We start from the raw sequence: 18868 nt of genomic DNA, 5'->3' as shown, positions 1-18868 counted from the left end.
TGATGCTTCCTAAGGCCCACTTGACTTCACATTCCAGGATGTCTGGCTCTAGGTGAGTGATCACACATCGTGATTATCTGGGTTATGAACATCTTTTTTGTATAGTCCTTCTGTGTATTCTTGCCACCTCTTCTTAATGTCTTCTGCTTCTATTAAGTCCATACCATTTCTGTCATTTAGTATGCCCATCTTTGCAAGAAATTTTCCCTTGGTATCTCTAATTTTCTTGAAGAGATCTCTTCAAGAGAGATCTTTCCCATTCTATTATTTTCTTTTATTTCTTTGCACTGATCACGGAGGAAGGCTTTCTTATGTCTCCTTGCTATTCTTTGGAACTCTGCATTCAAATGGGTATATCTTTCTTTTTCTCCTGCCTTTCACTTCTCTTCTTTTCATAGCTATTTGTAAGCCCTCCTCAGACAACCATTTTGCCTTTTTTTGTTTCTTTTTCTTGCAGATGGTCTTGATCACTGCCTCCTGTACAATATCACAATCTCCATCCATAGTTCTTCAGGCACTCTATCAGATCTAGTCCCTTGAATCTATTTCTCATTTCCATTGTATAATTATAAGGGATTTGATTTAGGTCATACCTGAATGGTCTAGTGGTTTTCCCTAGTTTCTTTTAAGTCTGAATTTGGCAATAAGGAGTTCATGATCTGAGCCACAGTCAGCTCCTGGTCTTGTTTTTCCTGACTTAGATCTTCTCCATCTTCAGCTGCAAGGAATATAATCAGTCTGATTTCCATATTGAGCATCTGGTGATGACCATGTGTAGAGTCATCTCTTGTGTTGTTGGGAGAGGGTGTTTGCTATGACCAGTGCATTCTGTTGGCAAAACTCTGCCGGTGCCAGCCAGCAAAGCCGATCAGGTCCCGAGAACGTGCACGGCGGGGCTAAGAAAGAAACTAAAGCAAGAGACTACAACAAAGATGGGGTCGAGAGGTTCAGACACGTCTCCACGAAGGGACGCAGTCTGACACCAACTTTATTCAGCATCTTATATTTATACAGAAAAGCATGAGAAAGACAAGACAGTTGACATTTTTTCTTGGTTGGCCTATACATCTTACAAACAGTCACAAGAAATCTTGAGAGCATGGGAATGGCTCCCTGTTATTATTTCTTACACCAGATAACATTTCTCTGTGCGTGAGAAGTTTGCACAGAACTCCAGGTGCCTGCAGTAAATAAGCGCCTAATCTCTGGGGTGGCGGGACAGAGAGCTATGTTTGCAAGCAAACCCTCAAGGACTGAGGCAGCTCCCAGAGCTGTGTCCTTTGGACAAAGGACCCTGTTCTCACGGGCAGCTCCCCGCAAAACTCTATTAGCCTTTGCCCTACTTCATGCTGTACTCCAAGGCCAAATTTGCCTATTACTCCAGGTGTTTCTTGACTTCCTACTTTTGTATTCCAGTCCCCTATAATGAAAAGGACATCTTTTGGGGGTGTTAGTTCTAGAAGGTCTTGTAGGTCTTCATAGAACCATTCAACTTCAACTTCTTCAGCATTACTGGTTGGGGCATAGACTTGGATTATCGTGCTGTTGAATGGTTTGCCTTGGAAACAAACAGAGATCATCCTGTCATTTTTGAGATTGCATCCAAGCTTTGCATTTCAGACTCTTTTGTTGATTATAATGGCTACTCCATTTCTTCTAAGGGATTCTTGCCCACAGTAGTAGATATACTGGTCATCTGAGTTAAATTCACCCTTTCCAGTCCATTTTAGTTTGCTGATTCCTAAAATGTTGATGTTCACTCTTGCCATCTCCTGTTTGACCACTTCCAATTTGCCTTGATTCATGGACCTAACATTCCAGGTTCCTATGCAATATTGCTCTTTACAGCATTGGACTTTACTTCCATCACCAGTCACATCCACAGCTAGGTGTTGTTTTTGCTTTGGCTCCTTCTCTTCATACTTTCTAGAGTTATTTCTCCACTGATCTCCAGTAGCATATTGGGGAGTTCATCTTTCAGTGTCCTTTCTTTTTGCCTTTTCATACTGTTCATGGGGTTCTCAAGGTAAGAATACTGAAGTGGCTTGCCATTCCCTTCTCCAGTGGACCACATTTTTTCAGAATGCTCCACCATGACCTGTCCATCTTGGGTGGCCCTCAACAGCATGGCTCATAGTTTCACTGAGTTAGACAAGGTGGCTGTGTGGCACTGGAGTAACTTTGAGGAGATACCCCACATCCAAGGGCAAAGGAGAAGCCCCAGCAAGACAGTAGGAGGGGCAAAATAGCATTTAGAATCAAACCCCATACCCACCAGAGGCACTCAGAGGGCTCAAACAAACCATGTGTGCACCAGGACCCAGAGACCCTACAGAGACTGAGACAGAACTGTGTTTGAGTGTCTCCTGCAGAGGTATGGGTCAGCATTGGATTGCAGGGGCAGGGACTCTGGGTGCAGTAAACCTTGGTATATCATAAGCCCTCTTGGAAGAGGTCACCAAATACCCTACCATAGAGCCACCAGAACTTACACAGGACTGGAAAACAGACTCTTGGGGGGCACAAATAAAATCTTATGCACACCAGGACCCAGGAGAAAGGAGCAGTGACCCCACAAGAGACTGACCCAGACTTGCCCGTGAGTGTCCAGGAGTCTCCAGTGGAGGTGTGGGTCGGTGGTGGCTTGCTGCAGGGTTGGGTGCACTGAGTGTAGCATGAGACCTTTCAACAGAGGTCACCATTATCTTTATTACTTCCACCATAGATTGGCCTCAGGTCAAATAACAGGGAGGGAATATAGCCCCGCCCATTGACAGAAAATTAAGGATTTACTGAGCATGGTCCCGCCCATCAGAACAAGACCCAGTTTCCCTCTCAGTCAGTCTCTCCCATCAGGAAGCTTCCATAAGCCTCTTATTCTTCTCCATCAGAGGGTAATGGGATTAGTGACCTAAAGACCCAGGAGAACTGCCTGCCACTATCTATCTATTGTTCTTGTTTATTCGCTAAGTTGTGGCCAACTTTCTGCAACGCCATGGACACTAACCTCCAAGGCTCCTCTGTCCGTGGGATTTCCCAGGCAAGAATACTGGAGTGAGTTGCCATTTCCTTCTCCCAGGGAACTTCCCTACCCAGGGATCAAACCAGCGTCTCCTGTGTCTCCTGCATTGCAGGAGGACTCTTTACCACTGAGCCACCAGGGAAGCCCATACAATAAGATAATGCAGATGAAAAGTTTAGCATACAGCCTGATATACACAATGTCAGATATTTATTGTTAGTACAGAGGAGAGTAAATGTTCATTAGTCCACTTATTCATTCAAAGTGATATTTACTGGATGCATCCTGGCTTCCAGCCACTCTGCTAGGCAGGTAGATCCTGCTGTACAAGATCATATTAGCTCTGCACTTCTGTCAGAAGAGGAATGAAATAATGAGGATGGCGTATTTGAACTTTGCTTGGCTGAGGCAGAAATGAGAAGAGACTGTTGAACACGGTTTATATATCTAGCCTGGGGGCAGGGTGGGTACGTCCTTGAGTTTGCCATGCCCTTGACTACCTACTTCTTTGTCTTCACTTGAGCTCCACTCCTGGCCAAATTTCTTGTTGTTGTTCAGTTGCTAGGTCATGTCTGACTCTTTGCGACCCCATAGACTGCAGCACACCAGGCTTCCCTGTCCTTCACTATTTCCCTGAGTTTGCTCAAACTCATATCCACTGAATCAGTGATGCCATCCAACCATCTCATCCTCTGTTGTCCCCTTCTCCTCCTGCCTTCAATCTTTCCCAGCAGCAGGGTCTTATCCAATGAGTTGGGTCTTCACATCATGTGGCCAAAGTAAGGTCACTTGACTTCACACTCCAAGACGTCTGGCTCTAGGTGAGTGACCATACCATCATGGTTATTTGGATCATTAAGACCTTTCTTGTATAATTCTTTTGTGTATTCTTGCCACATCTTCTTAATCTCTTATGCTTCTGTTAGGTCCTTACCATTTCTGTCCTTTATTGTGCTCATCTTTGCACTAAATGTTCCCTTGGTGTCTTTAATTTTCTTGAAGAGATCTCTAGTCTTTCCTCCATTTTGTTCCTCTATTTCTTTACATTGTTCACTTAAGAAGGCTTTCTTATCTCTCCTTGCTATTCTTTGGAACTCTGCATTCAAACGGGTGTATCTATCCTTTTCTCCTTTGCTTTTGGCTTCTCTTCTTTTCTCAGCTATTTGTAAGGCCTCCTCAGACAGCCATTCTGCCTTGTTGCATTTCTTTTTCTTGGGAATGATTTTGACCACCACCTCCTATAGGATGTTATGAACCTCCATCCACTGTTGTTGATCACTCACTCAGTAATGTCTGACTCTTTGCGACCCCATGGACTGCAGCATGCCAGGCTTCCCTGTCCTTCACTATCTCCCAGAGCTTGCTCAAACTCATGTCCATTGAGTTGCTGATGCCATCCAACCATCTCATCCTCTGTCATCCCCTTTTGCTCCTGACCTCAATCTTTCCCAGCATCAGGGTCTTTTTTAATGAGTCAGCCCTTCACATCAGGTGGCCAAAGAATTGAAGCTTCAGCTCAGCATCAGTTCTTTCAATGAATATTCAGGACTGATTTCCTTCAGGATTGACTGGTTGGATCTCCTTGCAGTCCAAGGGACTCTCAAGAGTCCTCTCCAACACCACAGTTCAAAAGCATCAATTCTTCAGTGCTCAGCCTTCTTTATGGTCCAACTCTCATATCCATACATGACTACTGGAAAAATCATGGCTTTGACTATATAGACCTTTGTTGGCAAAATAATGTCTCTACTTTTTAATGTGCTGTCTAGGTTTGTCATAGTTTTTCTTCCAAGGAGCAACTGCCTTTTAATTTCATGGCTATAGTCACCATCTGCAGTGATTTTGGAGCCCAAGAAAACAAAGTCTGTCACTGTTTCCATTGTTTCCCCATCTATTTGACATGAAGTGATGGGATCAGATGCCATGATCTTAGTTTTTTGAATGTTGAGTTTTAAGCCAGGTTTTTCATTCTCCTGTTTTACCTTCATCAAGAGACTCTTTAGTTCCTCTTCATTTTCTGCCATAAGGGTGATGTCATCTGCATATCTGACATTATAGATATTTCTCCGAGCAATCTTGATTCCAGCTTCTGCTTCATCCAGCACGGCATTTCTCATGATGTACTCTGCACGTAAGTTAAATAAGCAGGGTGACAGTATACTCCCTTGACATATTCTTTTCCAAATTTGAACAGGTCTGTTGTCCCATGTCCAGTTCTGACTTGCTTCTTGACCTGCATACAGGTTTTGCAGGAGGCAGATAAGGTGGTCTGGAATTCCCATCTCTTGAATTTTCTACAGTGGGTTGTGATCCACACAGTCAAAGGCTTTAGCATAGTCAATGAAGCAGAAGTAGATGTTTTTCTGGAATTCTCTTGCTTTTTCTATGATGCAGCAGATGTTGGCAATTTGATTTCTGGTTCCTCTGCCTTTTCTAAATCCAGCTTGAATATCTGGAAGTTCTCAGTTCACGTACTATTGAAGCCTGGCTTGGAGAATTTTGAGCATTACTTTGCTACCGTATGAAATGAGTGCAATTGTGCGGTAGTTTGAACATCCTTTGGCATTACCCTTCTTAGGAACTGGAATGAAAACTGACCTTTTTCAGTCCTGTGGCCACTGTTGAGTTTTCCAAATTTGCTGGCATATTGAGTGTAGCACTTTCACAGCATCATCTTTGAGGATTTGAAACAGCTCAGCTGGAATTCCATCACCTCCACTAGCTTTGTTCGTAGCAATGCTTGACTTTGCTTGACTTCGCGCTCCAGGATGACAGGCTCTAGGTGAGTGATCACACCATAGTGGTTATCTGGGTCGTTAAGATCTTTTTTTGCATAGTTCTTCTGTTCTTGAATCTATTTGTCACTTCCACTGTTAATTACAAGGGATTTGATGTAGGTCATACCTGAATGGTCTAGTGGTTTTCCCTACTTTCTTCAATTTAAGTCTGAATTTGGCAATAAGAAGCTCATGATATGAGCCACAGTCTGCTCCCAGTCTTGTTTTTGCTGACTGTATAGAGTTCTCCATATTTGACTTCAAAGACTATAATCAGTCTGATTTCAGTATTGACCATCTGGTGATGTCCATGTGTAGATTCCCTTTTTGTGTTGTTGGAAGTGGGTGTTTGCTATGACCAGTGTTCTCTTGGGAAAAGTCTGTTAGCCTTTGCCCTGCTTCATTTTGTTCTCCAAGGCCAAACTTACCTGTTACCCCAGGAATTTCTTGACTTTCTACTTTTGCATTCCAGTGCCCTATAATGAAAAGGACACCTCTTTTGGGTGTTAGTTTTAGAAGGTCTTGTAGTTCTTCATAGAACTGTTGGACTTCAGCTTCTTCAGCATCAGTGGTTGGGGCATAGCCTTGGATTACTGTGATATTGAATAGTTTGCTTTGGAAACGAACAGAGATCATCCTGTCATTTTTGAGATTGCACTTAAGTACTGCATTTCAGATTCTTTTGTTGAGTATGAGGGCTACTCCATTCCTTCTAAGTGATTCTTGCCCACAGTAGTAGATACAGTGGTCATCTGAGTTAAATTCGCCCATTCCGTCTATTTTAGTTCACTGATTCCTAAAATGTAGGTATTCACTTGTGCCATTTCCTGTTGACCACATCCAATTTACCTTGATTCATGGACCTAACATTCCAGGTTCCTATGCAATATTGTTCTTTACAGCATCAGAATATACTTTCACCACCAATGAAAGTGAAAGTCTCTCCATCATGTCTGACTCTTTGTGACCCCATGGACTGTACAGTCCATGGAATTCTCCAGGCTAGAGTATTGGAGTGGGTAGCCTTTCCCTTCTCCAGGGGATCTTCCCAACCCAGGGGTGGAACCCAGGTGTCCCGCACTACAGGCAGATTCTTTACCAACTGAGCTATCAGGGAAGCCCTTCACCACCAGACAAATCCACAACTGGGTGTCCTTTCCACTTTGGCTCAGCCTCTTCTTTCTTTTTGGATCTGTTTCTCCACTCTTTCCCATTACCACACTGGGTACCTACTGACCTGGTGGGCTCATCTTTCAGTTTCGTTATCTTTTTGCTTTTTCATACTGTTCATGGGGTTCTCAAGGCAAGAATTCTGAAGTGGTTTGCCATTCCCTTCCAATGGACCATGTTTTGTCAGAACTCTCCACCATGTCCCATCTGTCTTGGGTGACCCAGCACAGTGTGACTCATAGCTTCACTGAGTTACACAAGGCTGTGATCCATGTGATCATTTTGATTAGTTTTCCTTGATTGTGGTTTTCACTCTGGAGGTCATTCGATTGTAGCTCTTGCTTCTTCTGTCTGCCCTCTGATAAATGAGAATAAGAGGCTAATGCAAGCTTCCTGATGGGAGAGATTGGCTGGGGAAAACTGGATCTTGCTCTGGTAGACAAGGCCATTCTCAGTAAATCTTTAATCCAACTTTCTGCTGATGGGTGGGGTGGCACTGTGTTCCCTCACTGTAGTCTGTCCTGAGGTGGCCCACAACTTGAACATGCAGTCTCTGTGTGCTTAGTCGCTCAGTTGTGTCCGACTCTTTTTGACCCCATGGCCAGGCTCCTCTGTCCATGGGTATTATGCAGGCAAGAACATTGGAGTGGGTTACCATGCCCTACTCCAGGGGATCTTCCCAACCCAGGGATTGAACCCAGGTCCCCCCATTGCATGCAGTCTCTATGGTAGGGCTAATGACGACCTCCTCCAAGAGGACTTAGGCCATGCCTCTTAGGCCTTCTGTGCTTCTGGCCCTGTGGCGGGCCATTGTTGACCCACACTTCTTCAGGAGACCCTCCAACACTCAAAATCTCTTGTGGGGGTCACTGCTCCTTTCTCCTGTTTCCTGGTGCACACCAGGCTTTGCTTGTGCACTCCAAGCATCTCTGGAGGGTATGAGGTTTGATTTTAACATGATTGCTCCCATTCTGGAGAAGGCAATGGCAACCCACTCCAGTACTCTTGCCTGGAAAATCCCATGGATGGAGGAGCCTCGTAGGCTGCAGCCCATAGGGTCGCAAAGAGTCGGACATGACTGAATGACTTCACTTTCACTTTTCACTTTCATGCATTGGAGAAGGAAATGGCAACCCACTCCAGTGTTCTTGCCTGGAGAATCCCAGGGACGGTGGAGCCTGGTGGGCTGCCATCTATGGGGTTGCACAGAGTTGGACACGACTGAAGTGACTTAGCAGCAGCAACAGCTCCCCTTCTAATGTCACGTTACAGCTTTTCCTTTGTCCTTGGATGTGGGGTATCTTTTTTTTTTTTTGCCTTGGCTCACTGTTAAACCTGTGGGAGAATGTTTACCAATTATACACTCAAGGGTCATGTGATTGTGTTTTGACTCATCTTTTCTCAGGAGGCAAGATGCTGTTAGCTCTGCCAATGAGAGCCCAGAGAGCCCTGGATTACAATAGTGAGGCTCACAATCTGAGAAGCTGTCTGAGAAGTGGTTAAGCAAAGCTGTGCTGTGGAGGGAGAGATGAATTAGTGGTAAAGAAACATAGACTTTGGAGTTATCCATCCTCGGTTCAAATATTATGCAGCTTTTTAACTATGGAACTGTGGCCAAGGAAATTAACTTCTCTGAGTTGAAGTATAATGGCGGTTACAAGGCCTACCACACATGATCACTGTGAGGGTTAAATGCATGAAATGCCTGGTACATAGTAAGTGTTGGCTATCACTTAGCAGTTATTATTATATGAGTCTGCTTGATTAAGGATTAGGTGATTCACACATAGATTCCCTTAAAAACATTTCTCTTTCTGGCCAAGCCAAGTAGATTTGCTTTGTTTTTATTAATAAATCACCTTCTTCAATAACACTTTGGAAACATTTCCTATATAAGATGTCTTGAAAACAGCAGAAACATGCCCTTGCATGGCTGGTCCCCTGTGACCACATTAAGCTAATGTTTTACTTACCTCGGAAGCATGATCCATGCAGTACTCGGGTGGTTTGTCTAACAGGATGAGGCTCTGTTCATGGAACACGCAAATCTATTCAGAGGAAGACTGTCATTATCCGAGCTCACAGCTATGGGAACATTCAGTGATGGAGCTGGAAAACAATTCTGCAAAGCAAGCATAAATAGATCACTCACCATCGAGGTCAGAGGTGCTCTTGGAGTAGAAGAAGACACACCATTTAAAGCAGACCTTGAACTTCCCTGGTGGTTCAGTGACTAAGATTCTGTGCTCCCAGTACAGGGGGCCCAGGTTCAATCCCTGGTCAGGGAACTAGATTCTGCATGCTGCAGCTAAATATCCCACATGTTGCCATGAAAATTAATGATTCTGTGTGCCACAGTTAAGACCTGGCTCAGCCAAATAAATAAATAAATATTAAAAGATAAAGCAGACCTGCAAGATAACATATAGATGTCAAGGAAAGCAAGAAGAGGAAAGTTTATAACCAAATAAAATACTGGTGTTCTGACTTACTCATCTCATTCAACAGAATTAGAGTGTGAAGTAATGCAAAGTACACAGACCAGGGAATTGGGACACTTGGATTTTAGCTCTGATAGTAACTTCCTGAAGGACTTTGGCTAGTCCCTTAATTCTCTCTCGCACTCAGTGTCTCCATTTGCCAAAGGAGGGGGTTGGATTAACCAGATGATATTTGATCTCTTCTCTGACATTCTGCAATCCTCTCACAAGCCTTCTCCCAGTTAAACTTCCAAACTTTTCTGAAAAACCACAGTAGCATTCTTATTCTCTAGCTTTCTCCTCCATTTCCTTTCCGCCAAATCCCTTTGTTTTTCTAAACAAAGTTGAGGACTAGGAGGAATGGGGTGTGGGTAGGAGGTAGTAGTGTGACACTACAATTTCTTATTTTTCAGTCTTAAAGCAAAAGTCATCAATTTCTAAAGTGTCCCTAATTTTGACTTAAAAAAAAAATAGAAAAATATTTTGCTAATCAGTTTTTATTGCTCAATCCTTCCCTAGCTTTTGATCGCCTTTGTTAAACTTCTCATTGTTCTGAAGCCAGAATGAATATAAGAGCTATAATTAATAGAATGCTTATGTTTTTTAGTTAACCTGTGTGTCCAAATTCCTTTTGGTATAGTGTGTTACAGGGCAAATGATGCTTCTTTCATTAGTTATGGTTTGTTTTGGATTAGGATTTTTTCAAGAAGTATATGAAATTTGGAGCATTACTCTGTGCACATAATAACCAATTCCTCAAAATATACTTAAAAAGTAAAATATTAAAACTTAAAAAGCTTTTTATCCTATATGGTAATAGCATTATTTGTACTGACAATTTTGAGTTGAATTTTTCTACTCTGAGATTTTCCATTCTGTCAGTACCCTTTCAAAATAAGATCTCTGAGAATTATTTCTAGCCTAGTGGTGACTTGACTCTACTTATTAAAAGAGAAAAAGTGGCAGTGCTCAGGGAGCTAAGGGAAAGAAATACTTGCTGTGTAGTTTTATGTAAATCATTTAATTTTACGTAAATCACTGACTTTAATTTTCCTATAAATGAAGACAGTACTATTATCTGCATTACTTGTCTCGCAGATCTTTTGTGAGGATTACTTGAAAATGTATACCTTGGCATAATACTGAAATGATAGCTCATGAGGTACAGCTGCAGAAGTATTAATAAAATGGAATCATGCTTATGAAGGTAGGCATATGCATTATGTTACATTCCTTCAAAAGTGTAAAGTACCATAAAAGTATAAGAAGTTATTGTTACGCAAGGGTTAGTATTTCCCACTTCTCCCAGCAAATTTCCCCTTCTGTTCCATTTCCTTGACCACACTCTTCGGCTTGTGACATCTCTTTTATCCTCTTGTACAGTTATTCATATATCCTTGCATTTTTTGGTTTCTCAACTTTTTCTGGTGCACGCCTATTTCAGTAACAATGTATGGATATCTGTATGGATCTATCTATACATCTTTTTTTTCATTCTGTCTAGTGCATAGTTGGTGTGTATGTACAAGGGGAGAGGGGTGGTTGGGAGCAGATTAAAAACAAGTTTGGCACAGGTTAGCGGGTGATTGCATAGTTTGGATGATATATAAAGAGAATTTAGGAAATATGCAAAAGCAGAAGAGACATGTTTGGCTGTTAATTGGTTGTGGATGGTAAAGGAATGAAGTATGAAGTGCTTCAAAATACATCCTAGGTATTTTGTCAGGGTGACTAAGCTAGGAAAAACAAATGGTTAATGTTTTATTTTCTGTGGGCTGGAGTGAGGGATGAAGGTGGTTATTGATAGCATTAGTACTGCTTAGTGTGGATTCTTTTCTTTTACATCCATTTTATATAACACCAATTCTAGATATTTTGACTTTTTTCTCCGGTGAACTTTGTATTTAAGGAATGATTTTTCTTTTTGATCCTCTTATTAGTCTGTTCAGGCTGCTATTACAGAATACAACAGGCTGGGTGGTTTAAAAATAATACAATTTTCACAGTTCTTGAAGTTAGGAAGTTCAAGATCAAGGTGCCAGTTGATTCAGTCTAGTGAGGCCCTACTTCCTGGTTCATAGATGTCAGTCTTCTTGCTGTATCTTCACATGGCAGAAGGGGTGAGGGAACTCTCTGGGTTCTCTTTCATAGGGGTACTAATCCCATCCATGAGGGCTCTACTTAATTAACTAATGACCTAGTTACCTCCCAAAGGCCCCACTTCCTAATACTCTGACAGTAGAGGTTAGAATTTCAATATTTGCATGTTTTGATGTTTGACAGAAAACAACAAAATTCTGTAAAGCAATTCTCCTTCAATTAAATAAAAAGAATTTCAACATTTGAATCTGGGGGTTACACAATGTCCATAGAAGTTGTTTAAGAGCAATTCACACATAGTTTTTCAGACATGTGCAGCGAAGCATTTAATAAACATGTGACCACAAATAATCTCATTATCCTCAGGTTTATGTTTGCAAACTATCTCAACAGTATTTTCTTTTTCATAAATTTTAAAAAATGTCCTGTTCTCTTAAGAGAATTGGCTTGTCAACGAGTGGCTAAATTTTACTAAAATTCCTTGAATTATAAAAGTCTCACTTTCAAAAAGTCTTGGCACACCAGAAATAGTTCAATGATTAAAAGAGATGAAGTTAACAGCTAACCTACAATTAAAGGGAAAAAAAAGCAAGTACTACGTCGTTTTGTTCTTTATTTCCTTAACTTAAAGAAGTGACTCCTGAATTAACTAAGAGCCAATCAGGCACAGAAGGGAGTAAAAGAACGAGTTAAAGAAATGCATACTGAGCTCCCATTCTGCCATCTTATGATGCAGTTCTGTTTCCCCTCCTCTCACTTGCAAATTACTGAAGTGTGTTTTGCCTCAGAGAGCTGGTGCCAGGTGCGGCTGATGTGTAGCAGAACGAGGGTGCAGGGTCTCCTATTTTCCCCTCCTGAACGGATGGTTACTTATGAGGCTGCTCAGTGTGGACTGGAGGCCTGGGAAGCGCCGGGTAGCCATTCGGTCGGCTCCGGCGCCGATGCTTCCCACCCGGACGACGGAGCCTTACGGTCCTCAAGGCAAAAGAGACTCAGAGGAAGCAGAGAGACCGTCAAAGATGTACCCGTGCTCAGCAACTCCTGCCTCCCTTTTCTTTCTCTAACAACTCTTTCCTCAGGTGCTGGCCGCTGAGGCAAGCCACAAAGCAGCTTCTCCGCCGCTCCGCCCGCTGTCAGGTGCCCCGGCGGCCTGCGGCCAGGGGGTCACGAGTTTGCGACGCGCCCCCGAAGCTCCAGCTCCGGGAGGCGGGAGGAGCAGAACCAGCAGCAGCAACAACAGCAGCAGCATCGGCGGCGGCGCTGTGGCGCGCCTGCGCACAGCCCAATCACGCGCGGTGCAGCGCGGCGCGGGGGCGGGTCGGCCCCGGGGGGGGCTGTCATTCGCAGCGCTGGTCGCCGCCCTCAGCTGCGCCGGTCGGTTCCGGCTCCTCCCTCTCCTGTGCCTGGGTCCCATCATGGTGCTGGAGTCGGTGGTCGCGGACCTGCTGAACCGCTTCCTGGGGGACTATGTGGAGAACCTGAACAAGTCCCAGCTGAAGCTGGGGATCTGGGGCGGTAAGCGAGAGGGCGCGGCCGCGGGTTGCTGGGGGTTGCAGACGCTGGCCATGGGGCCCCAGCCGCAGGCTGCTCCCCTCCCGGCTCCAGCCCCGGCCGAGTTCCTTTTGCCGTCTGAGGCTCCGCCTCCGGGGAGGGCACTCGGTGGGGCCCCCTCCCTGGGCCGCAGGTGCAGGGCGTGGGGAGGCCTGTGCCCGCCTCCACCGCCACGGGGTCCTGGGTGCTCGCAGGGTCTGGAGAGGGGCGGTTGGATCAAGCCCGTCCCGCGGAGATTCCCAGCTTTCGTGTCCCTGAGTCCGAAGTCCCTGCCCGGTCACATCTGCCCACCTTGGGGGACCTCTGCCTGCCCTCGGCCTGGCCCCTTCGACTCCACAGAACCCTTCCTGTTCTCACTCCAGGTGGAGCGAGGCTGGCTGCGTGGTCACACACGCCCAAGTGGCATCAAGGAAGGAGAAATTGTGTTTCGCAGTTATCTTTTCTGGCAGTTGATAGCTGTAAGGAACTGGCTTTTCCCTAAAGGGTTTGGGAAACGATTGGCAAGTAGGGGAAGATCATTAGGAAAGGCTCTTCGGTAGAAATTCTTAACTCATAATACTCTCAGCTACTGAGAAAGTGACTACTTCCCTTAGGATTGATTTTCCTCTTAAGAAGAGGAGTTTCAGTTTTGTTTTGGAGCAACAGAGAGAAATTCAAGCCACGAGCTACATCATCATTAATTAGGTGACTCCGGGAGTTGGTGATGGATAGGGAGGCCTGGCGCGCTGCGGTTCCATGGGGTCGCAAAGAGTCGGACACGACTGAGCGACTGAACTGAACTGGTTGCACACTGAAGAATTGACACCAACGCTTCTATCCTAGAGGCTGTGTATAGAAGTAGACCGTAGTGTGCTTCTCCATCTTCAGAAAGCTTATTTGCACCATTTACCTGAAAAGCTCTGGGGACACTGGGGATACTTCCTCACTCTACAGAAGAGTTTTGGGAATTTTGTCAGCTTTGAAGGGAAATCTGAAGTAGTACTCAAATGGATATTCGGTTCATGGCCACTATAAGAACATTTCCAGTGTAGTTAGTGCAAAATAAATTGTGCTAGATGTATAAAGTACACAGCAAGTTTTGAAAATACTCAATAGGAGAAAGTGTAATATCTCAGCAGTTTTTTATATTGATCATGTGGTAAAATAATATTTGAATATATTGGGTTAAATAAAATATACCATTAGAATTTATTTCATTTCTTTTTGAGCTTCCATGGTGGCTCAGATGGTAAAGAGTTGGCCTATGATGTGGGAGACCCAGGTTTCATCCCTGGGTGGGAAAGATCCCTTGGAGAAAGGAATGGCTATCCACTCCAGTATTCTTGCCTGGAGAACCCCATGGACAGAGGAGCCTTGCAGGCTACAGCCCATAGAGTCACACAGAGTCAGACACAACTGAAGTGACTTGGTACTTGTGCGTTATGCCCATGGCCAGCATCAACTTTATAACAGGCCCTGAGCAAATAAACCCATTTCTTTTAGGAAATGCCTCTGATGGAAGTCCATTCAGGTTTATCAGACCACAGCTAAACTCGTATAAAGTTTTGCTGCCTTTTGTTTTTGTGATAAGCATAAAGAAAGCAATAAGTTATGAGCTTTTACAGCTATTGCTTAAATATTTTGTTTATAATACTAATTCTCTCATTAGGCAAAACTGTGAGCTGGTGATTTCTGTTCTTTGAATAAATTTATCTTACACTTTTTATAGTAAAACAAATGAGATTATTAAGTTATTATTAAGAAAACAGCTGATATTTATGAGATCTTTAACATTGACAAGCTTTATAAAGAATTTAAAATTTTATATAATAATTACTTGAAAACTGGTTTAGCAGATAAGATTTATGAGTCACAGAGTTTGACCTTTTAGTTTTTTTCTTAAATTTTCATATGTTGAGAAAGGGAAGAATTCCATCTGCAAACATTTCACACAGCTGATCTACTATTCTTTCCAAACAAGGGATACATTGATACTTCTTTGACTAATCTATGGCAATGGTTTTCAACCAGGAATGACTTTGCTTCCAAGAGAACATTTGCATATCTGAGACACTTTTGATTGTCATGCTGTGGGGAGATGTGTGCTTTTGGTATTTCCTGGGTGAACCCCTAAAGACTGTTATGTTCTAAATGCTCAGGACAGCTCCCCACAGCAAAAAGTTGTTGTTGTTTAGTCACTAAGTCATATCCGACACTTTGTGACCCCCATGGACTGTAGTACTCAGCCCAAAATGTTGGTTGAGAAACCCTAGTCTAAGGGGAATATTGAAATTCTATTTTGCATTTATAGTAGACCTTCTGGTGCTGAATAGGTTGTAGTAGAAAATTAAAAGGTACTTAGAGGAATTATATGCTTCATGAAATTTTTAACTTAAGAAAGAAACAGAAGTTTTAAGAAGTGACTTGGTAGCATGTCAGTAAAAATGCATAATCTTTGCTTGGATGGTATCAGGAAGGAGTTTTAGAAATCAAAATGGTGTGTTGATATAATTTGAAAAATTTTCTGTGCAAATATTCATACATATACAGGCATTCCCAATGAAATCCACAAGAAACAAAAAATTAGAGTGAGAAAGATGGGGAGAATTATTGGAAGGCCTAGAATCTGAAAGTTTATTGTGAATATTGCCTTAAATTGCAACACACACACACATAAAGGCTTTGTCATCTCCCGTTTTTATTCTTACAAAGATTTTTTTTAAATGCCCAGCAGTTCCTCTGTAATTTTAAAAGTGATTTACACATAATGATTTTTAAAAAATTCTTGCTGTGGTGGAGAAATGAAAACTTATTTACTAGCTGTGGGATATAGGAGAAACATTTAAATTCTTTAAGCCTTAGTTTACTTATCTCCCTTTTAAAATGCGGAAATAACACTATTTGTAAGGTAAATCATGTGAAAAGTTTTTGTGATTCTAATTGGTAAATTGTTAATACTGATAGTAATAGTGATGATACACAAACCTAGTTGAATGATGGAAACCAGCCTGCTTGTTTTATTTTATACGAATACCTTGAGAAATATTGAGAGTTTGGTTCCAGACCACTGCAATAAAGTGAATATCAAAATAAAGCAAATCACATGAACTTTCTGGTTTTCTAGTGCTTATTAACGTTAATTTGGAACATACCTTAGTAGTCTTTCAAGTGTACAATAGCATTATGTCAAAAAATGTACATACTTAATTTAAAATACTTTATTGCTAAAAAATGCTACCCATTATCTGAGCCTTTAGTGAGTCATGATCTTTTTTGCAGTAGGTACATCAAAAATCACTGATCACTATAGCAAATATAATAATAATGAAAAATTTGATAGATTGAAAGAATTACCAAAATGTGACACAGAGACATGAAGTGAGTAAATACTGTTGGAAAAATGGCACCAGTAGGCTTGCTTGACAGGGTTGCCACAGACCTTCAATGTGTAAAAAATTTGTAAAAAAGAGTATCTGTGAAGCTCAGTAAAGTGAAGTGCAGTAAAATGAGCTATGCCTATATTTTCATAAGTATGACCTTTAAGGTTTTCACATTCTTCAGTGTAATAATTTTGTGTAGAGAGCTAATACCACATTTCCAAAGATTGTTCTTAAAAGAAAAAAAACTATTTCCATTTGAGTTTACACTTAGAGAACTTATACCACCTGCCAGGTATTTTGTAAGTCCGATTTTCAAAGGTTCAGAAAAGTGCCTGGTGGGCATGTTGCTGCCTATGTAGGTGGGAAGGTTTGTCTAGGTTTTGTTACCCATAAACTGGTACCAGGAGATAAGTTGCACAGCCTTTAGCTATTTGAGGCATGTCCAGAATTTAATTGTTTTAAGAGTAACATATTTGAAAAGGTATGTTGAAACACCAGATCTTTTGCAATTTGGTTTAGGCGAGATTGTGGCAATGTAGAACCTTTTTCAGTTTGATTTTTCAAGGTGACTTGCCATGAAAAGTCATCAGAAAATCTCCATTCAGAATTCTGCTGCTCTTGCTTCCATTTGATAGGTAGAATATACACAGAGGCTGTGAAGAGTTGGATGTAGGAGATGGCTGTGGTGACCTGCTGGCCACCAGTAGGAGTAGGAGCCAGGTGGAGTACCCTCAGAGTTTTAACTCTGATTACTCTATTGTCCTTCACTCTGCCCTTGACACTTTCCTGTCAGCTGCCAGATGTTCTGAGCTGAGCAGCATAAGGGAGGAGGAAACATGGGATCTAATTACATGTCCAGTACTGCCTGGTTCACTGGTTTTTAGCAAGTCACTGCCCAGTGACTACTAGCTTCGTATCTGTAAATGAGAAGGCGAGGCAAGGTCGTTTCTTCCGGCTTTGAACTTTAGTGACTTGAACAAGGCCAGATCCATGTGTACTCATTCATTAAGTACTCCCACTTGCCCTGCATTCATGGAGAGAAATGATAGTCAAATCATGTTTACCTTTTTGTTCTTCACTCACTACTGGTGAGCAGATTCACAGTCATGAAGTATGACAGGAAGAATGAAGTTCCAGCCTCATGCTGATATTTGCAAATCCAAATCTATATATTACATTGTCTTAACAGGTAGCTGAAAGGCAGCTTGAAAAAACAGGCCTCTTTGCTTCTTTCTAACCTTAATCCATAAAACACAGCAATATTTAAGCATTTCTAAACCTGTTGAGGAATTTTATTTCTCTCCTCCCAGCCAACACTTAGCCTAGTGAAAGCCACACTTCTCATTAGCTTGTCCTGTCACATGTAAACAAAAAAGTTCAATATCGTAACATACTTAGGTATTTAAATATCATTATTTAAAACAATGCTTTAAAATTTTATTAAAAACAACTTTCCACAAATTTGAATAGTATGATAAATTAAAACCACCCCTTTCTACAAATAGAGCTGGAAGTTGGTACTTGGGTAACCATTCTGCAAAGGGGCTCTGCCACACTACTTACTCTTACGAGAGCCCTGAAATGTATTTGAAAAGGAGAAAGTTCAGTGGTGACATGGCAGCTTTCCAGCTTTCTTTGCTGAGACTTCCTGTTTCCATAGGGAAATGGAAGAGTGAGAGTCAGTTGTTTCTTCTCCTTCCCCCAGCTTCCCCTCCCAAGACAAAGTTACTGTGAACTCCTATTAAAAGGACTCTAGATGAGATAATTTGGGTTAAATAGCTGGATTCAACTGAAATGAGTTGATATAATATTTTATTAAGTATTTTTACTAAAGCAGTAGTTATCAAAATAATTTGATTTATTTTAGAAATGTTCATTCATTTACTTTAGCTTAGGGCTTCCCTGGTGGCTCAGATGGTAAAGAATCTACCTGCAATGCAGAAGACCCAAGTTTGATCCCTGGGTTGGGAAGATCTCCTCGAGAAGGGAATGGCTACCTGGAGAATTCCTGCCTGGAGAATTCCATGGATAGAGGAGCCATGTGATCGTAAAGAGTTGGACACGAATGAGTGACTAACACTTTCGCTTACTTTAGCTCACGTCCCTGGGAAATGAATGTGTTTGAATATTTATATATACTTTCAAATAAATAATGAGTTTATGTTACAGATAAGCAAAGGAAATCTTAAATAAGTGCATAGCACCACATATTCTTTTTTCACCATTTTATAATATGCAAAGCTAGTTCCCTGGATGAGGGCATTTTTGTTTATTGGTTGATTTTTTGTTTTTAATCCCAGTTTTGTATTTGTCTGTGTGTTTTATATTAAGAACATTGACCAGGGAGTCGGGAGACATAGATTCTATTCTAAGCACTACTGCTGTTGCTGTTTAGTTACTAAGTCATGT

The 18868-nt window shown here is 42.1% G+C and overlaps 1 protein-coding gene across 1 annotated transcript in view; it reads left to right on the top strand.

Annotated features, from left to right (window-relative positions):
• Positions 1-12869: 12869 nt before the first annotated feature.
• VPS13C (vacuolar protein sorting 13 homolog C (S. cerevisiae)) overlaps positions 12870-18868 on the top strand; it is a 183907-nt gene continuing 177908 nt past the window's right edge. Inside the window, exon 1 of the mRNA XM_010840782.1 lies at positions 12870-13064. Coding sequence (XP_010839084.1) covers positions 12965-13064 — 100 coding nt within the window. The 5' untranslated portion in view covers positions 12870-12964. The remainder of the gene's footprint in view (positions 13065-18868) is intronic.

The sequence above is a fragment of the Bison bison genome, unplaced genomic scaffold (assembly GCF_000754665.1).
Source record: "Bison bison bison isolate TAMUID 2011002044 unplaced genomic scaffold, Bison_UMD1.0 scf7180017864146, whole genome shotgun sequence".
Lineage (NCBI taxonomy): Eukaryota > Metazoa > Chordata > Mammalia > Artiodactyla > Bovidae > Bison > Bison bison.
This window is presented reverse-complemented; position numbering and strand designations above follow the sequence as displayed.